Source organism: Semicossyphus pulcher, unplaced genomic scaffold (assembly GCF_022749685.1).
Source record: "Semicossyphus pulcher isolate SPU_LCO1_2020_fin unplaced genomic scaffold, fSemPul1.0.p SCAF_7, whole genome shotgun sequence".
NCBI lineage: Eukaryota > Metazoa > Chordata > Actinopteri > Labriformes > Labridae > Semicossyphus > Semicossyphus pulcher.
In genome coordinates, this window is record NW_027211748.1 from 7,691,647 (window position 1) to 7,705,256 (window position 13,610).

The window sequence follows — 13,610 nt, forward strand, 5'->3', positions numbered from 1 at the left end:
CATGGATACTTACTATATACGTAACATTTATTGATTTAGAGGATAATAAGCCGTATGTATGTAACACTGAAATAAATTGTTCCTCAGTCTTTTTTTCTGTTTTTCGCCGAGTGGTTAATCTGCTCTTGTCATTGCCACAATGGCAAGAGTATTTCCGGCAGTACTTGAAGGCATCAGTAGTCCCTCCTCCCTCCGGCGCGAGCTGACGCGGCTGCGCGGTGCGTCGTTTCTGTTGCTGCTGGAAAGTTTGTATCACTCTTCATATTTTGGCGAAGATATCACTCGACAATGTTGCATCCTGTGGAAGACACGCTGTTTGGTAAATGTGGCTGGTAACGTAAACCTACAGAAGGAGCAGAGCGGACATGGCCGCTGCAGTCTCTCATCACCTCCGAGCTGCCGTGCTGTGGGACTGGGGTCAGTTTGTACCGAAGCTGAATGGAGTTCCAGTGGTTGGACATTGCGTACTGGCCTAACCACCACCAGTAATATCGAGTCCACGGGAGAGACTGGCTAACATGAGGTTCCCACAATAACCAGAGGATAATTCTCATATCTGCATTGGATTTATCGGTCACCCCATCACCATGTCTGACCAAAACTACTACTGGACAGTGTTGCCGAGCTACAAAACTAGTTTTGTAACTGGGGCCATGATGAAAAGATCAAAAAGGTAACTAGGAAACACCTATTTTATAATAGACCTTCTATATATGTAGATAAAAGCGATACAGTGTCGTCTAAAAGCGGAAACGTCTGCCTGGCCTGTAGTTGTCATCAGCTCCCCGCTGAGCTGAGCAATTCACTGTCTGACAAACAGCAATGTGTTGAACGTTTATGCAGAGCTGTTTGATTCACAGCACGTAAACGCAACCCCCCGTAGTGTCTGGTATCATTATCAGCACACAGCTTTGATTGATAATGCCTCTGTGGTGTCTGTGCGAGCCCACAGTACGCCACTGTATGTGTCGGGTACATCCGCCCTAGTTTTTGTTTCCGACAGAGAAACGTGGCCATTGTAGAGTGTTGTGTATGTGGGCAGACTGCATTGTCTGCTACGAGCTGTCGCATACAGCGACACAAAGTCCCAGTGCTGCTGATCGATACACTGATCTGGTTAGTGGGCTGTAGTGTTGTGTTGATGTGCCTTTATCTGTGCGATAAATGTGATCTGCTCTCTTAAAGCCGAGCAGTGAAATGCCCTGCAAGGACTCTGTGTAGCAATCAGAGAGTTCACAGTGATCTTATCGTTATTTATGACCTTTTTATGTCCTTACTCGTAATTTATCTACAGTGAAATATTGTTGTGTTGTGATAATGGTACTGTTATAGTTTCTGTCAATGGCATAAGCTGCAAGACCCGTTGTCAATTATTACAATTCAGGGGGAAAACGTCCTCTCTTCTTAAATGTATTTAATATGCTGTAGTCTTTACTGGGTATGCACGATATTGGATTTGTTGCAGATATCCGGTATGCCGATATTTTCCCACCCTTTTTGCTGATTACTGATTATGATACATATTAGGCACATGTTTTCTTCCACCTAATTGCAGAGGACATCAAGTCTTCCCTGTAGTGGAATTGATATCATGCCTACTGTTGATGCAGGAATAACATAATACAGTGCTTTGTACACATTCACTGGGCAATAGAAGAAAACTACTTAAACTTAGGTCATGTACAAATGCCATATTTATTTTGATGTAAAATTTTCTTTCAAATAAAACTACGACTCCTTACTACTACCAGGCTTCTTATGACATTCACTGTGGTATCAAACTATCTAATTTTTCCACAAAGCTTGGAAAAATGCATCAGTCATGCTAAGGGAATAAAAGCAGCCCTTCGCCATCAGCAGCAGCAGACATGTGAAACATGCAGGCCTGCATCTCACTGGCCTACATTCATCATGCTAAATGGCTGCCCGCCCTGCAAGGTCCCTACAAACCACTATTGTTGGTCCCAAATATGAGTAGCCTTATCACTGCCAGCTGGTGATAAAGCTCTCTCGTGGTCATGGTGTGATACAGTGATGCTTTCATGCCAATTTCTGTCCAGGCTGTGTGGTGTGAAAAGAAGTGTTTGTTTATTTCCTGATAAGAATAAAAGGGTGCACACTTGCAGAGTTTGTTCTGTTGTTGCGGTGCTGTCGAAGCCAAAGTCACACATGTATTGGCGCTCTCTCTTCTCTGTTGCTTTGCCGCCTCTGCCAGTTTGATGCTTTTTGGGTGTGGGGGCCATATACTGCTTGAAAAATGCCTCAGCGCCGACCCAGAAACGTCAGGCTCTGTTAATGTCGTCGCAGCCCCTCAATTATTTTAGGCCATTGCTAGGGAGAAAGAGAGATGCCATCGAGCTCACCGTGATGAAACAGAGAGCATGATGGGATTACATCCAGCTTTGTGGGGGAACGGAAAAACAAACTGAAAAGGATCCCTAATCCTATTCTAAATACCTTTAGCACACATATAGAGCGAAGACCAGGCATAAACAGGCTTCAGGGCTCCATATATGCTCAAAGAAACAGGAAGAGGCAAAATAGCATTTGAACTTTAAAGTAAGTGCATCATAATTACACAAGTGGCAGCTATGTGGGTGAGTCGCGCTCAGAGGAAAACATCTCGGTATCTGCCAGCTTTTAAACCGGTCTGCCGGTCCCCAGTTTATTTAAGTGGCTTTTAAAAAGCAAAGCGCTTCCTTAAAGAGCTCCAAAGTAGGGATTCATTTAAAAAAAGTAACAACCAAAACACCAAATTTGGACAAAACTGGTCAAGCAAAGAGTTGCAAATGAGGCTAACAACGCTCTGTGATGGAAAACAAGTCAGATCATTGATTGTCTCATCTATAGATCAGTTTGTGTTGTCAGTGTGTGGGTAAAGATTGTGTTCATTCATAGTAATGAATCTTTAATGGCATGGACAGTATGTTATGTCCTGCAGTGCACAGTTATGTCATGGGAGTCGTTGGGTTTACATACTTCTCTGCATCGTTGTATAACAGCCAGCTTTAGCTGTTTCTGTAGGATCAGATGCTCCCGGTGGTCTTTCCAGATGTTTCCAATATTCTCATGAAAATACTTCTAGACATGGGAGCCATCGTCATCAATAGTTAAGTGTAATACATAAGTTAGTACATAGTTCATACTCCCATTTATGTAATGGATAGTGTTCCTTTTTCATGTATGTTTCCTTTATTTTGGTAACTCCTGTAGCCAGAGCGCTTTTATTTTGTTAAATATAAGAAGATAAAAATGTTTAATTTGTGCCGACACAATAGCCGAATGTAACACAAGCATTCAGTGTGAGTGTGTTTGTGTGTTGACATGTTTGCAGCCATGCATGTACTGTATGTGTACCTATAAACACAATCAGCCGTATCAAAGGTTGATCCTGTTTCATTTTACTACCCTGATACTGACGCGCTGTAATCAACATGTGCTGAGTGATTGTGTTTGTAATTGTGTTGCATAATCAAATATTTTCTCTGTGTCTGTTTGTTTGCCTCCTCTCACAGCTCCCGTAACAACAAGAGAAGGAGTTTGGCGGTCGGGACCCCGTCGCCCACGCTCTCACGACCGCTTTCACCTCTCCCACTTGCCACAGGTGCTTATATTTTTGAAGTTGTGTGTCCGCACGTCACAGTGTGCGATGCTGTTTGCCAATCAGACCAGAGGCTCCTTACGTACAGAACAGACATGATCACATGGGGCAAATGTTTTTATGCCCTCAACCCTACTGTTGGTGCTGTATGTCACAAGACCAGCACTGCTGATGGACTTTTTCATTGCTATTGGCCTATAATTATCACAGACATTAAATAGTTCCCCCCCTCATGATTATATTTGTCATGTAGCTTCCTTTAGGCCGCTCACTCCTTCATCCAGCTGCCTGCAGTGCCATACTGAGAATCATGCCTTCTCTGCTCCCATTTTTTTAAGTGACTCATGGTGTGGTAGTGCGATGCCCTCAGGAGATGACTGAAGAAAACCCTTCAGTGACCCTTTCACAATAAATGTGGTGTGATCAACAGCAGTCTGCTGAAAAGGAGGCCAAGTTAACTTCAGTGGGAGTTTGACTGTACTTCAAAGATTTGTTAGTTTCAGGTTGAAGCGTGGAGTGAAACTAGTCCAGGATAGGATGATTCACAGTGATTAACATACTCAGAGTGATCATGTAAAAGAAGAAGACAGCCAGTGGACTGATTCCACATATAAATGTTTGCTGTTTATTCCAGCATCTAGTGATTTTCAAAGCTTGTTTTTGTTGTTCCTTCAGCTGGCAGCAGTCCTTCAGAGAGCCCCAGAAATGTCTCTGCCAGCACCTCTGCCAACTTCCAGTTTGCCCGCAGGTAAGAATTAAGTCAAGTTATTTTCCATAAACTGGAGCGTTTTTAAGACTGATTGACTTCAGAGTGGGGCCATCTTTCTTCAAGCAACGATGTGAACTGAAAACTGAAAACCTGAGAAAATAAACGGCAGTAGAAATCTATACCAAAAGCCAAAAGCAATGCTCAACACTTCACATTTATTTTGAGCTAAATTCAATAAAAACACAAACTAGATTAACCTTTCTGGAGGAATCTGAGTCAGATGAATAACGAACATGCCCTGGCTTGTTCCCTTCGGCCCCTGTAGTAGAAGTGAGGCGACGGAGAAGCAAGTCCGACCAGCTGAAAAGGCCCCAGGGCCACTAGCTGGACACAAGTCCTGGCATTTTTCAAGCCAATTACGGTCGCAAGTCAGTGCACACACTCATTACTCAGGGCTGCTGTGATTATGGGGGGGAAAAATTGCAAAGCTCGCCCACATATCACGCAACTGTGTGTGTAGTAGCTGGAACTGGCATTATTGTGCAGATTTGACTTGCAAGTGTAAAGATGTTAAAAACGGCAACATTTAGGCTCATTCTGGAGGAGATGTAGATACTGTTATGTATGAAGGGTATAAAGCCGCTTTCCCACTGGTCAAAACACCCGCTAACATCCAGCTTTTTTGCTTAATGGGAAAAGCTACAATCAGCATTCAGACTCAGGTCACCCGGGTAATGATCGCCTCGTATCTGATCAGCATTGATGGGAACACAAAACCCGGGTCGATACGCTAATCTACGCCCCCTTTTCGGCGCGATGCTATGCTCCATCGGTAACTTCTGCGACTCTTTGTCATCTCAGCTACAATTTCCGCCCGTCTCCGTCCGAGCAGCCCTCCAACATCGTTCCAGATTTGTATGCGCCTAGTTTGATAAACAGATTGAATGAGTAATAGATACAATAAAGACCTAACCACTGTAACATCTTCACTGTTTACACTTTGTGACGTCAGACGGTCTGAAAAACCTGCGTCAATTTGGTGGGATAGGAGTATAAGGATGTTCTGCATCCGTCTCGCGGCATGCACTTTAAGTGTCTATGCTCCCTGTGTCAAACACCATGTGCTGTGAATTAGCATTTAATGTAGCAGTGCAGTGTTGCATATTGCACCATCAGCTCAAGGATGTAGAGGGGACGTCTCCTGATAGAATTTCCCTGCACGAGCCTGCATGACTCATCTAAATTTATTGAGACCTTTTCAAGCTGCCGGGGTGGAGACCGATGCTGTGGCTGCACTTTTCAAAGCTCCACCAGGTTTATTTGTTTTTCACACAAGCTGTACGAGCCTGCTGTTTGTGTACTTATTTTGTCATGTAAACAAGGAGGAGCCGGATCGCCATAGCTGGCATTCACACAAGGAATTAATTAGTCTTTTTAATGTTACCTGATAAGGATTCATCGCTAAGGTGTGGTGTAATCGTTTCCCTGCAGCTCCTCTAAAGCATTAAAGCTTCTTTTATATCCTCAGGGTGTGAGGACTGCCTGGCACACAATCGTTTTCTTTTCCTTCAGCACCCCAGGCATTGATTCTAACATCGATTTAAAACCTTGTTTTTAATCTTACCTTCTATCCCCTTAAGCCTTGCAGGAACTTAATACAACAACCCAGTGTCTGCTAATGACACAAATATGAAATGAGAAAACAACACACGTGTCTAAGAAACCGGACTAATCCTGAGCTCTCAGTCCTCTCACATCAGAACCATCCAATTTCATAGTGTCACCCCTGATTTGGCTACACGTCCCAAAGAGCTGGTTGGCACAGGAAAACATTCCACCATCCTTGTCAGCACAGATTGAATCATTGAGGGAAAGTGGGCCACGTCCTCAGAGTGCCGTATTGGAAGGAGAAGTAGGGGAAACAGAGGAGATGGAAGAAGAAGTGGAAAATTTTCAGACATAAAAGTTGCGATTGTCTGTTTGTAGTCGCGGTCAGGGTGGGTGTTTAACAGTTGAAGTGTAGGAGTTGTTTATATCTGTTGGTGTTTGTGTATAAAATGAGTCACGAGCTGAGTGTCTGTGGGTCTCAGTGCTGCAGTATGATAACAACTTGGCAGGTGTTCAGCAGCAGCAGCAGCAGCAGCAGAAGCAGACTGCCACTGGCTGCGAGCTGTGACAGACAAACAGAGCTGTGACTCTGACAGCCAGACTTAATCTGTCAGTATCATTAAACAGTGTTTCTTCTCTCTTCTCACTTTGTGTCTCCGCCTGCCCCCCTCTCCCTCTGTCTTCTTCAACATCTTCCTGCTTTTGCATCTGTGAAGCCAACTGGCCCGCACTGAAAGGTAAGAAAACAACAGTCTGGAGTTTCTCCTTTTTATGATGAACTGTGATGAAATGTCATCCCTGTATCTGGTGTTATATCATGCAGACAGATTCAGCTCTAGTTTCAAGCATCCCACGTTAATGCTTAAATCTTTAAGATGACATTTTCAGATGTGAAAACGTGGTGCTTTGAAGATTGTGAGTGAGTCAACAGGATGTGCAGGTTTTGCTTGCGATGTGGAGCTTCCACTGAGCAGTCTGTCTCTGTTTTGTTTCTGCAGAGCGGACGGGCGACGGTGGTCTGTGGCGTCGGTTCCCTCGTCTGGTTACTGCACCAATGCACCCAGTTCATCAGTATCTGTAAGCTCCTTCTCTGTGCTTCTCTCACTGTCTTTATGTCCTCACAATCACAAACAGTGCCAGGGAGATCTGTCTCTTTTCTTCATCAGATATTCAACCACTGTCATGGGACCATTTAGCTCCTTGTGTTACTTACTCTCAGTGTATCAATCGGTTTACGGGGCTGTGGTGTCTTGTAAAGTCATGGTGTGGACTGTAAATCCCATCAGATTACACACAGCGGGGGCAATAAATCCACCTTTAAAGGGTTGTTGATTTACAGTAGAGCCTTTCTACAGATTGAGTAAACGGGTTCTGCACCTGGAGCGTGTTTTAGATGAGCTGTGGAAGTGTGTCTGACACCTTTAGACCAACAGCTCATAAAGAACGACATATTTAAGATCTTGAGTAGAGTGAATCAGATTCAGCTTGTTGTGTCAAATCTAAAGTGATATGTCACCTAAGGATTCAAAGGTTTATTACATTAGCAATATGTTTTTAGCAGCATTATCAAATAGGCTGTAGAGAAGTGTAATATGCTGCATTTAGGCTCAAATATAACAGCTTCTAAATTACTTTGAAAACATACTGTAAAATCTGGAATATCCGTCTCACTGGAATATAAGACGCAGTCTGTTTTTGGGGGTATACCAGTCGGAAAAAGGTTTCCAGTCACTATTTATTAATAAAAACGTGTATACAAGTTATTTCAACACTATTTCAATTTATTTATATTCAAAACGCACACAAATTACATCCTACCATCTGTTTTCTCCATGTCGAGTTTGTAATCCTGCTAGCTACCGGTGCTGTAGCTAACGGTGATTGTTGTGAGGGTGGCGGCTGCAATAGCGATCATGACGGTGCATGTCTGTGACGAAGCGTTAGCAACAATCAAGTTAGTTTTTCTCTCTTAAAACAGCGAGGAAAACACAAAACAGCACTGCGGCATGTTGTAAACAGGAGCCATTGTCTAGGTAAAATACGGTAACACAATAACATCTCTGTCTCTGCATTTTATACTGGTATACAGGATGTAGCACACTTTTTAGATGGAAAAAAAATTAAATTAAAAGTGTGTGTTTTGCACTGAATTTTACAGTGAATGATTTTGCGACGACAGATTTGTTTGTTGCAGCGAAATCTGTTTCAGTCTGCGAAAATCTTTATTTAAATCACCACCTTTTTCTGCATAAAGAAACAAACTGCTTTTACAACCCAAACATTGTTTAAGTTGTCAAGCAGAAACATAAAACTTTGCATGTAGTGCAACAAAACAAGTAAAGGCAAACAAAACATAAAAAGGGGACTCCATCCATCCATTACATATACCGCTGTTATCCTGTTCAGGGTCGCGGGGGGATTGGGACTATCTCAGCTGTCATTTGGCGAAAGGCGGGGTACACCCTAAACTGGTTGCCAGTCACACATAGAGACAGACAACCTTTCACACTCACACCAATTCACGAGTCACCAATGAACCTGACGAGCATGTCTTAGGCTGTGGGAGGAAGTACCCAGAGATAACCCAAGCATTCACAGGGAGAACATGCAAACTCCGCTCAGGTTTGCCCAAACCAGGGTTTGACCCATTGACCCCTTCTAGCTGTGAGGCAACAGCGCTAACCACTGCACCACCGTGCAGCCCGGGGACACCCTTATACAAGAAAAACAAAACAGTCAAACAACAATAATCAAATAAGTATTCAGAAAAAAAAACCAGAACAATAAAATGAAAATAAAACTGTTTGTTTCCAGCTTACATTTAAGCTCGACTTTTCTCACAGTTATTTGTGTGACTGATTCAAATATAGATGTGAGAACTTCACACCATCACGACGCTGTTTCTCGACAGTCTGGTCGACCATACTTTCTGCAGCTGATTTATACCAAACAGCTGACGGGAGATGAATGTTTGTGCTTTAGTGACTCACTCCCAACAGGATACGTCCAGTGATGATGCATCTCTCTCTCATCGGCAGCCTTTTATCGTGCTTTCCACTGCAAACAGGAAGTAGGAATGAGTCCTCAGATTTATTTCCCCTTGTTTTCCTGGAATTCATTATACTGTCCAGATGGATAGATTTACATGAACATTCTGGCTGAATTCAGCTAAGAATGTGGATTTTTTTAGTGATTAAGTAACTTAGTTTGAAGTCTTACAGTTAATATTTTACCTCATGACTTTGACACAGTTTAACCCCCTTTGACTGAGGAAAGTACAGGAATAATGACTCTTATCACTGAAATAACGCAGGTCTTGTTGAGATGCATGCTTTCATTTTCCTGGATGACGTCACACATAAGTAGGGACTGTACAGAGTTTCACATTTACTCACGCAGCTTTTCCTTTTGGGAAAAGTCAAACACCATCAGCTATTGGTCAGCGGTTTCTGTGCCGGTTATCCTGAAACTTTGTCTTGAAAGTCATTAACTGAAACTGCAGTTGGCTGTAAAAACAATACCCGTCTCCTCTGTCACGGCTGTAATTTTGCACGGCCAACCACATGGCTTGGAGACAGTGAGGTCAGCCCTCCTCACACAATGCCCCTTTCAGGCTCGCTGTCAGTGAGGTCTTTATGCTGCTCTCGCTCTCTTCTGACACGTCTCTAGTTTCCTCCTCGGGGTGTCTTTCTCTCCTCTCTTATTTTCAGTTTCTTTCAGCCTTTCTGTTTTCCTTTCTTTTCAGCTCTTCCTCGGTCAAACGAGGCGCTCTTCCCTCTGCTCTTCCTCCTGCTAAACACAAGATCCCAGCCAGATGGGACTTCTCATAAATTCCAGGCTGCGTGTCGCACATTTTGGCTCCGAAAGAGAAAACCAATGCATGCATGGCCAACAGAACAGCCGTTCCTGGCTGCCTGGAGGCTCGCTGCAGCAGGAAAGCTAAATCCTGATTGAGGAGAGCCGAACACTAGAAAGGGATTTTAGGATGTTTGAATTTACTGCAGCCTTTCTCAGCATGTCCTCGCTAAGTGTTACACCTAATTCAGATCTATAGTGGAACATGAAAGCCTTTAAGACTCTGATTATTAACAGGATAACGAGTGAATCTGAGAGAGCGGCGGCCTTTTTAACACAGGATGTTATATCATCAAAGCTGTTTAAGCTCAATCTGACATTGATACAAGTGTGAAAATATAAGCAGCTAATGTAGAGAATAGTTTGGTTTAAAGCCAGGATTGCTTTTATTACATATTTATAATATATTCCAGTAAACGAACCTCTGTTAACAATTATTTCCCCATTTTTCTCTCTCTCCTCTCCGCTCCCCCCTCCCAGTCCTCCTCTTCCCAGGAGTTATTGCACCAGTTGCCCTTCCAGCCCACTCAAGATGATCTCCACTTCCTGTTCAAACATTTCCGGAGCACAGAGAGCGTGGCGGACGAAGAAGGAGCACACGCCTCACCCCCTGTCAGGCTCCGCTCACGCAGTCTCAGGTAGCTTTCACTTGAATTTTACATGAAATGTGCTGCACCCATATATGGACTGCTTGTTTTTGTTACACAACAGTTCAGTAACAGTGACATGAAAAGAGATCATCTCATTAGATAAGTTGGAAACGGAAAAGTTGAGCTTCAACTTATCTGACTTTTAAGATAAAGCTCTTAATAATGATGAAGATAAACTCATGAGGCCTGGCACTACAATCCAACACTGCATTCAATACTGTTGCTATTTTATGAAAAAAAAAAAACATATCATATAGAAATACTGTCGTAACTATGTCTAAAATAAGCAGCGTGACACTGTGCCAAACAATGCATGCACAACAGGAATGGAGGAGCTTGTCGAAACCTCACAGGCCCAGTCTCCACCCTAAAGCCGGAGCACTGAACCCTCACAGACTTTGATGACGTGCAGTGTGTGAGTCTTTGAGGAAGGCTTGGGAACTGCATAAAGATCAGGAGTGACACGCTATCATCGCATCACAAGTTGTCTGAAAACAGGATGCGCCATTAAATAATTAGAAAAAAACAGGCGTCCTCCAGCATGTAATTGTGTGTCTTGCATCACAGTGTTTACATATTTCAGTAAACAATCTAAAGTCATAGAAGTGTTACTCTTTAATCCTTCGCCAATATTTAACTCAAAAACATAAACATCTCTATAAACATGGAATTAATAATCACCCCAGTGATTAACGTATTGAACGTATTTGTGTTTCCCTTCACCGTCAATGCTTGCTTTGTTTACATTTTGTTTGTTTTGTTCAGACTTTATTGAATACTACTTCAATATGCGAACATTTGTTTACATTTAGTGGGGGGCTGGGCAATCACGTTTGTATATGTCACCAAGTTGGCTATGAACTCTGAGAAACTACCAAAGGAAAGTCTGCAGAATTTGGGGGTGAAAGGTCTGCATCAGAGCCCTCACAGACTTGGTGATCTGACAGTTGCGCTCACACACTTACAGGGACCGCTCCTCACAGTCCGTGAGCCATGAGTGGGATGATTGGGATTTGGCCACAGTTGACTTAAAGCTCCTGTGAGGAACTTTCAGTTTGTGTTGATATTAGCGCCCCCTGTGGACAAAGCCGTACCTCTTATCTCTTTGCTGATTTTGTCCTGTTCATGCTTAAGTGGTGGTTTTAAACATAAAACCTCATCCTGCTTTCTTTGACAGTCATGTGTATCACTCACTTTAAATGTTTGCCCTGGAAAATGTAAACAAAGGCAGTGTACAGTTAATCGCTTCTTCTGACACCTACACCAGCAGTTTCAGGCATAAATAACTATATAGAAACAATAAATCTTGTCTCTGATGGGCTGGTTTGCTTTTGTAGCTCATATAAAGGCATCAGAATTCATTTCAGTCTGTTTCATAACCAGCAAAAAACTCCTCACAGGAGCTTTAAGTCTGGCTAATCTGCATTTACCATGTTAGCTGGATTTGTTAGCTAGTTAGTCAAGCTAACTTTTCTAGTTGTAATAACTTATGTATGCCCGTAGTTCAACTAGCGACGCTAAGCTAACCTGTTGAACATTTAAACATTAATGAATGTGAAGGAAAGGGAGACAGAATGTTATTTGCCATAGGAATTTTCCTGTTAGCTAACCTGTCAGTTCTTTGGCCCAGCCAAGAGCTCAGCTAACTATGACTGCAGTGTGATGCCTCTTTGCTTTTGCTCCACTGTGGAAAATGTAAAATTGCTAGCTGTGGAGCTCATATAAAAGCTACCATCTCCATAAGGTTAAGCATACAGTGACAAACAGCCTATCTGTTGTATATTCTCCCTCCAGCACACAGCTGCAGACCCAAACGTGGATTTAAATCATTTTATGAGACCCAAAATGAACTGTTTGCAGAGCTTCAACCACCAAAAACCCTACAGTTAGCATCAGTTGCTACTTAGCAACAGAGCTGTAAACAGAAACAAACTGCTGCTCAGCCTCAAACCAACAAAAGGAGTTTTAATGTTCCATAAAGTCTTTCACGTATGATTATAAATGATGAAAAGCTGGCTGGAAGGATTTGAATATGCTGGAATCATTAGTTTATGTGGCTTTGGAGAAAGGCCTGTGTGCTGCTCAGTATTGATCTGCTGGACCAGAAAATACATTTTCTCACCATTTAGTATCGCTGCTCTTATTTAAACATTTTAACAAGCCCTCTAAATTGCTCGAGTCTGAGGTTTCTGTAGACTTTTATACTGTGCTGCAGAGGGTGTAGACAACATATTCATGTGGTTGTTTTTCTGTGACAAGTCCCTGCCAGTTTCACATACACGGAGGAGGTTCTAGATAGTTTCTAGATATGACTGCTTAAAAGGGAAGTGCTCACAGTCGAGGCCCTGTGAATAAAGATTTGTCCTTTATTGATAAAGATATCGCAACACTTGCTGATACTTGAACACTCTGCAGAGGCCTGATGAGTTGTTTCCTTATAGAACATGAGAATCCACAAACCCTTCGATGATTTAATCAGAGAGAAAACTCCACTTGACCTGCTGTTCGAGTGCGTAGCTCGTTTAATTAATGCAACTGACTAATCTAATGTTATTAGAGCCCCTCTGAATCATTGCACACATTGACTATGAAAATAGATGACTGACAAGTGTCTATGTGGCTCTAAAATAGCTCATGAGGGTGTGTAAGGTATTTTGAAATTGCCCTAAAATACAGACCAAGTGGGTCCACCTAAAATAAAACCCCGGCTGTGCAGCTGCAACTGTTGTAGTTACCCAGAAATAGTAGCACGCATGTCATGTGTTGATGTTGTTATTTGTAGTATGTGATGTAAAGGGGCACCCTCCGAGGCTATTTCTGACACTTGTGATGACAGCACATTGATTTGTAATGAGTACAGACAGATTTAAATGTGCCCTCTCGAAACTGAAGCCCCGCACACACGACAGATGTGGTCATGGATCCTGCAGACGAGAACCTGACCTGAATCGCATCAGTGTCGTTTTCAAACATGCCGTGTTTACGACCCGGGCTGGCAGTAAACACTGTTAGTCAAACGTTTGCAATGTACACATAATAAGTTAGTGCATTCTGCTATTCTGTGCGGTTTTATGAGGATGTGTTTTTATATGAGCCATTCTTTAACAGCTTCAGTATGTCAGTGTCTGTCTGTTGTCTGTAAGACATTTATTACATTCTTAAATCAATCTTTCATCCATCAGTTGCA

At 42.7% G+C, this 13,610-nt stretch overlaps 1 protein-coding gene across 2 annotated transcripts in view; it reads left to right on the top strand.

The window, feature by feature from the left end:
- The window catches only part of mast3a (microtubule associated serine/threonine kinase 3a), a 31,189-nt gene that overhangs the window by 4,495 nt on the left and 13,084 nt on the right, over positions 1-13,610 (top strand). Inside the window, exons 1-6 of one of the 2 annotated variants that reach the window (XM_069684348.1) lie at positions 277-673; positions 3,516-3,604; positions 4,277-4,349; positions 6,635-6,655; positions 6,917-6,995; positions 10,254-10,411. In XM_069684348.1, coding sequence (XP_069540449.1) covers positions 588-673; positions 3,516-3,604; positions 4,277-4,349; positions 6,635-6,655; positions 6,917-6,995; positions 10,254-10,411 — 506 coding nt within the window. In that variant the 5' untranslated portion in view covers positions 277-587. Of the gene's footprint in view, positions 1-276; positions 674-3,515; positions 3,605-4,276; positions 4,350-6,634; positions 6,656-6,916; positions 6,996-10,253; positions 10,412-13,610 lie in introns of those variants that run through there. The other variant, XM_069684349.1, reaches the window with a different exon arrangement.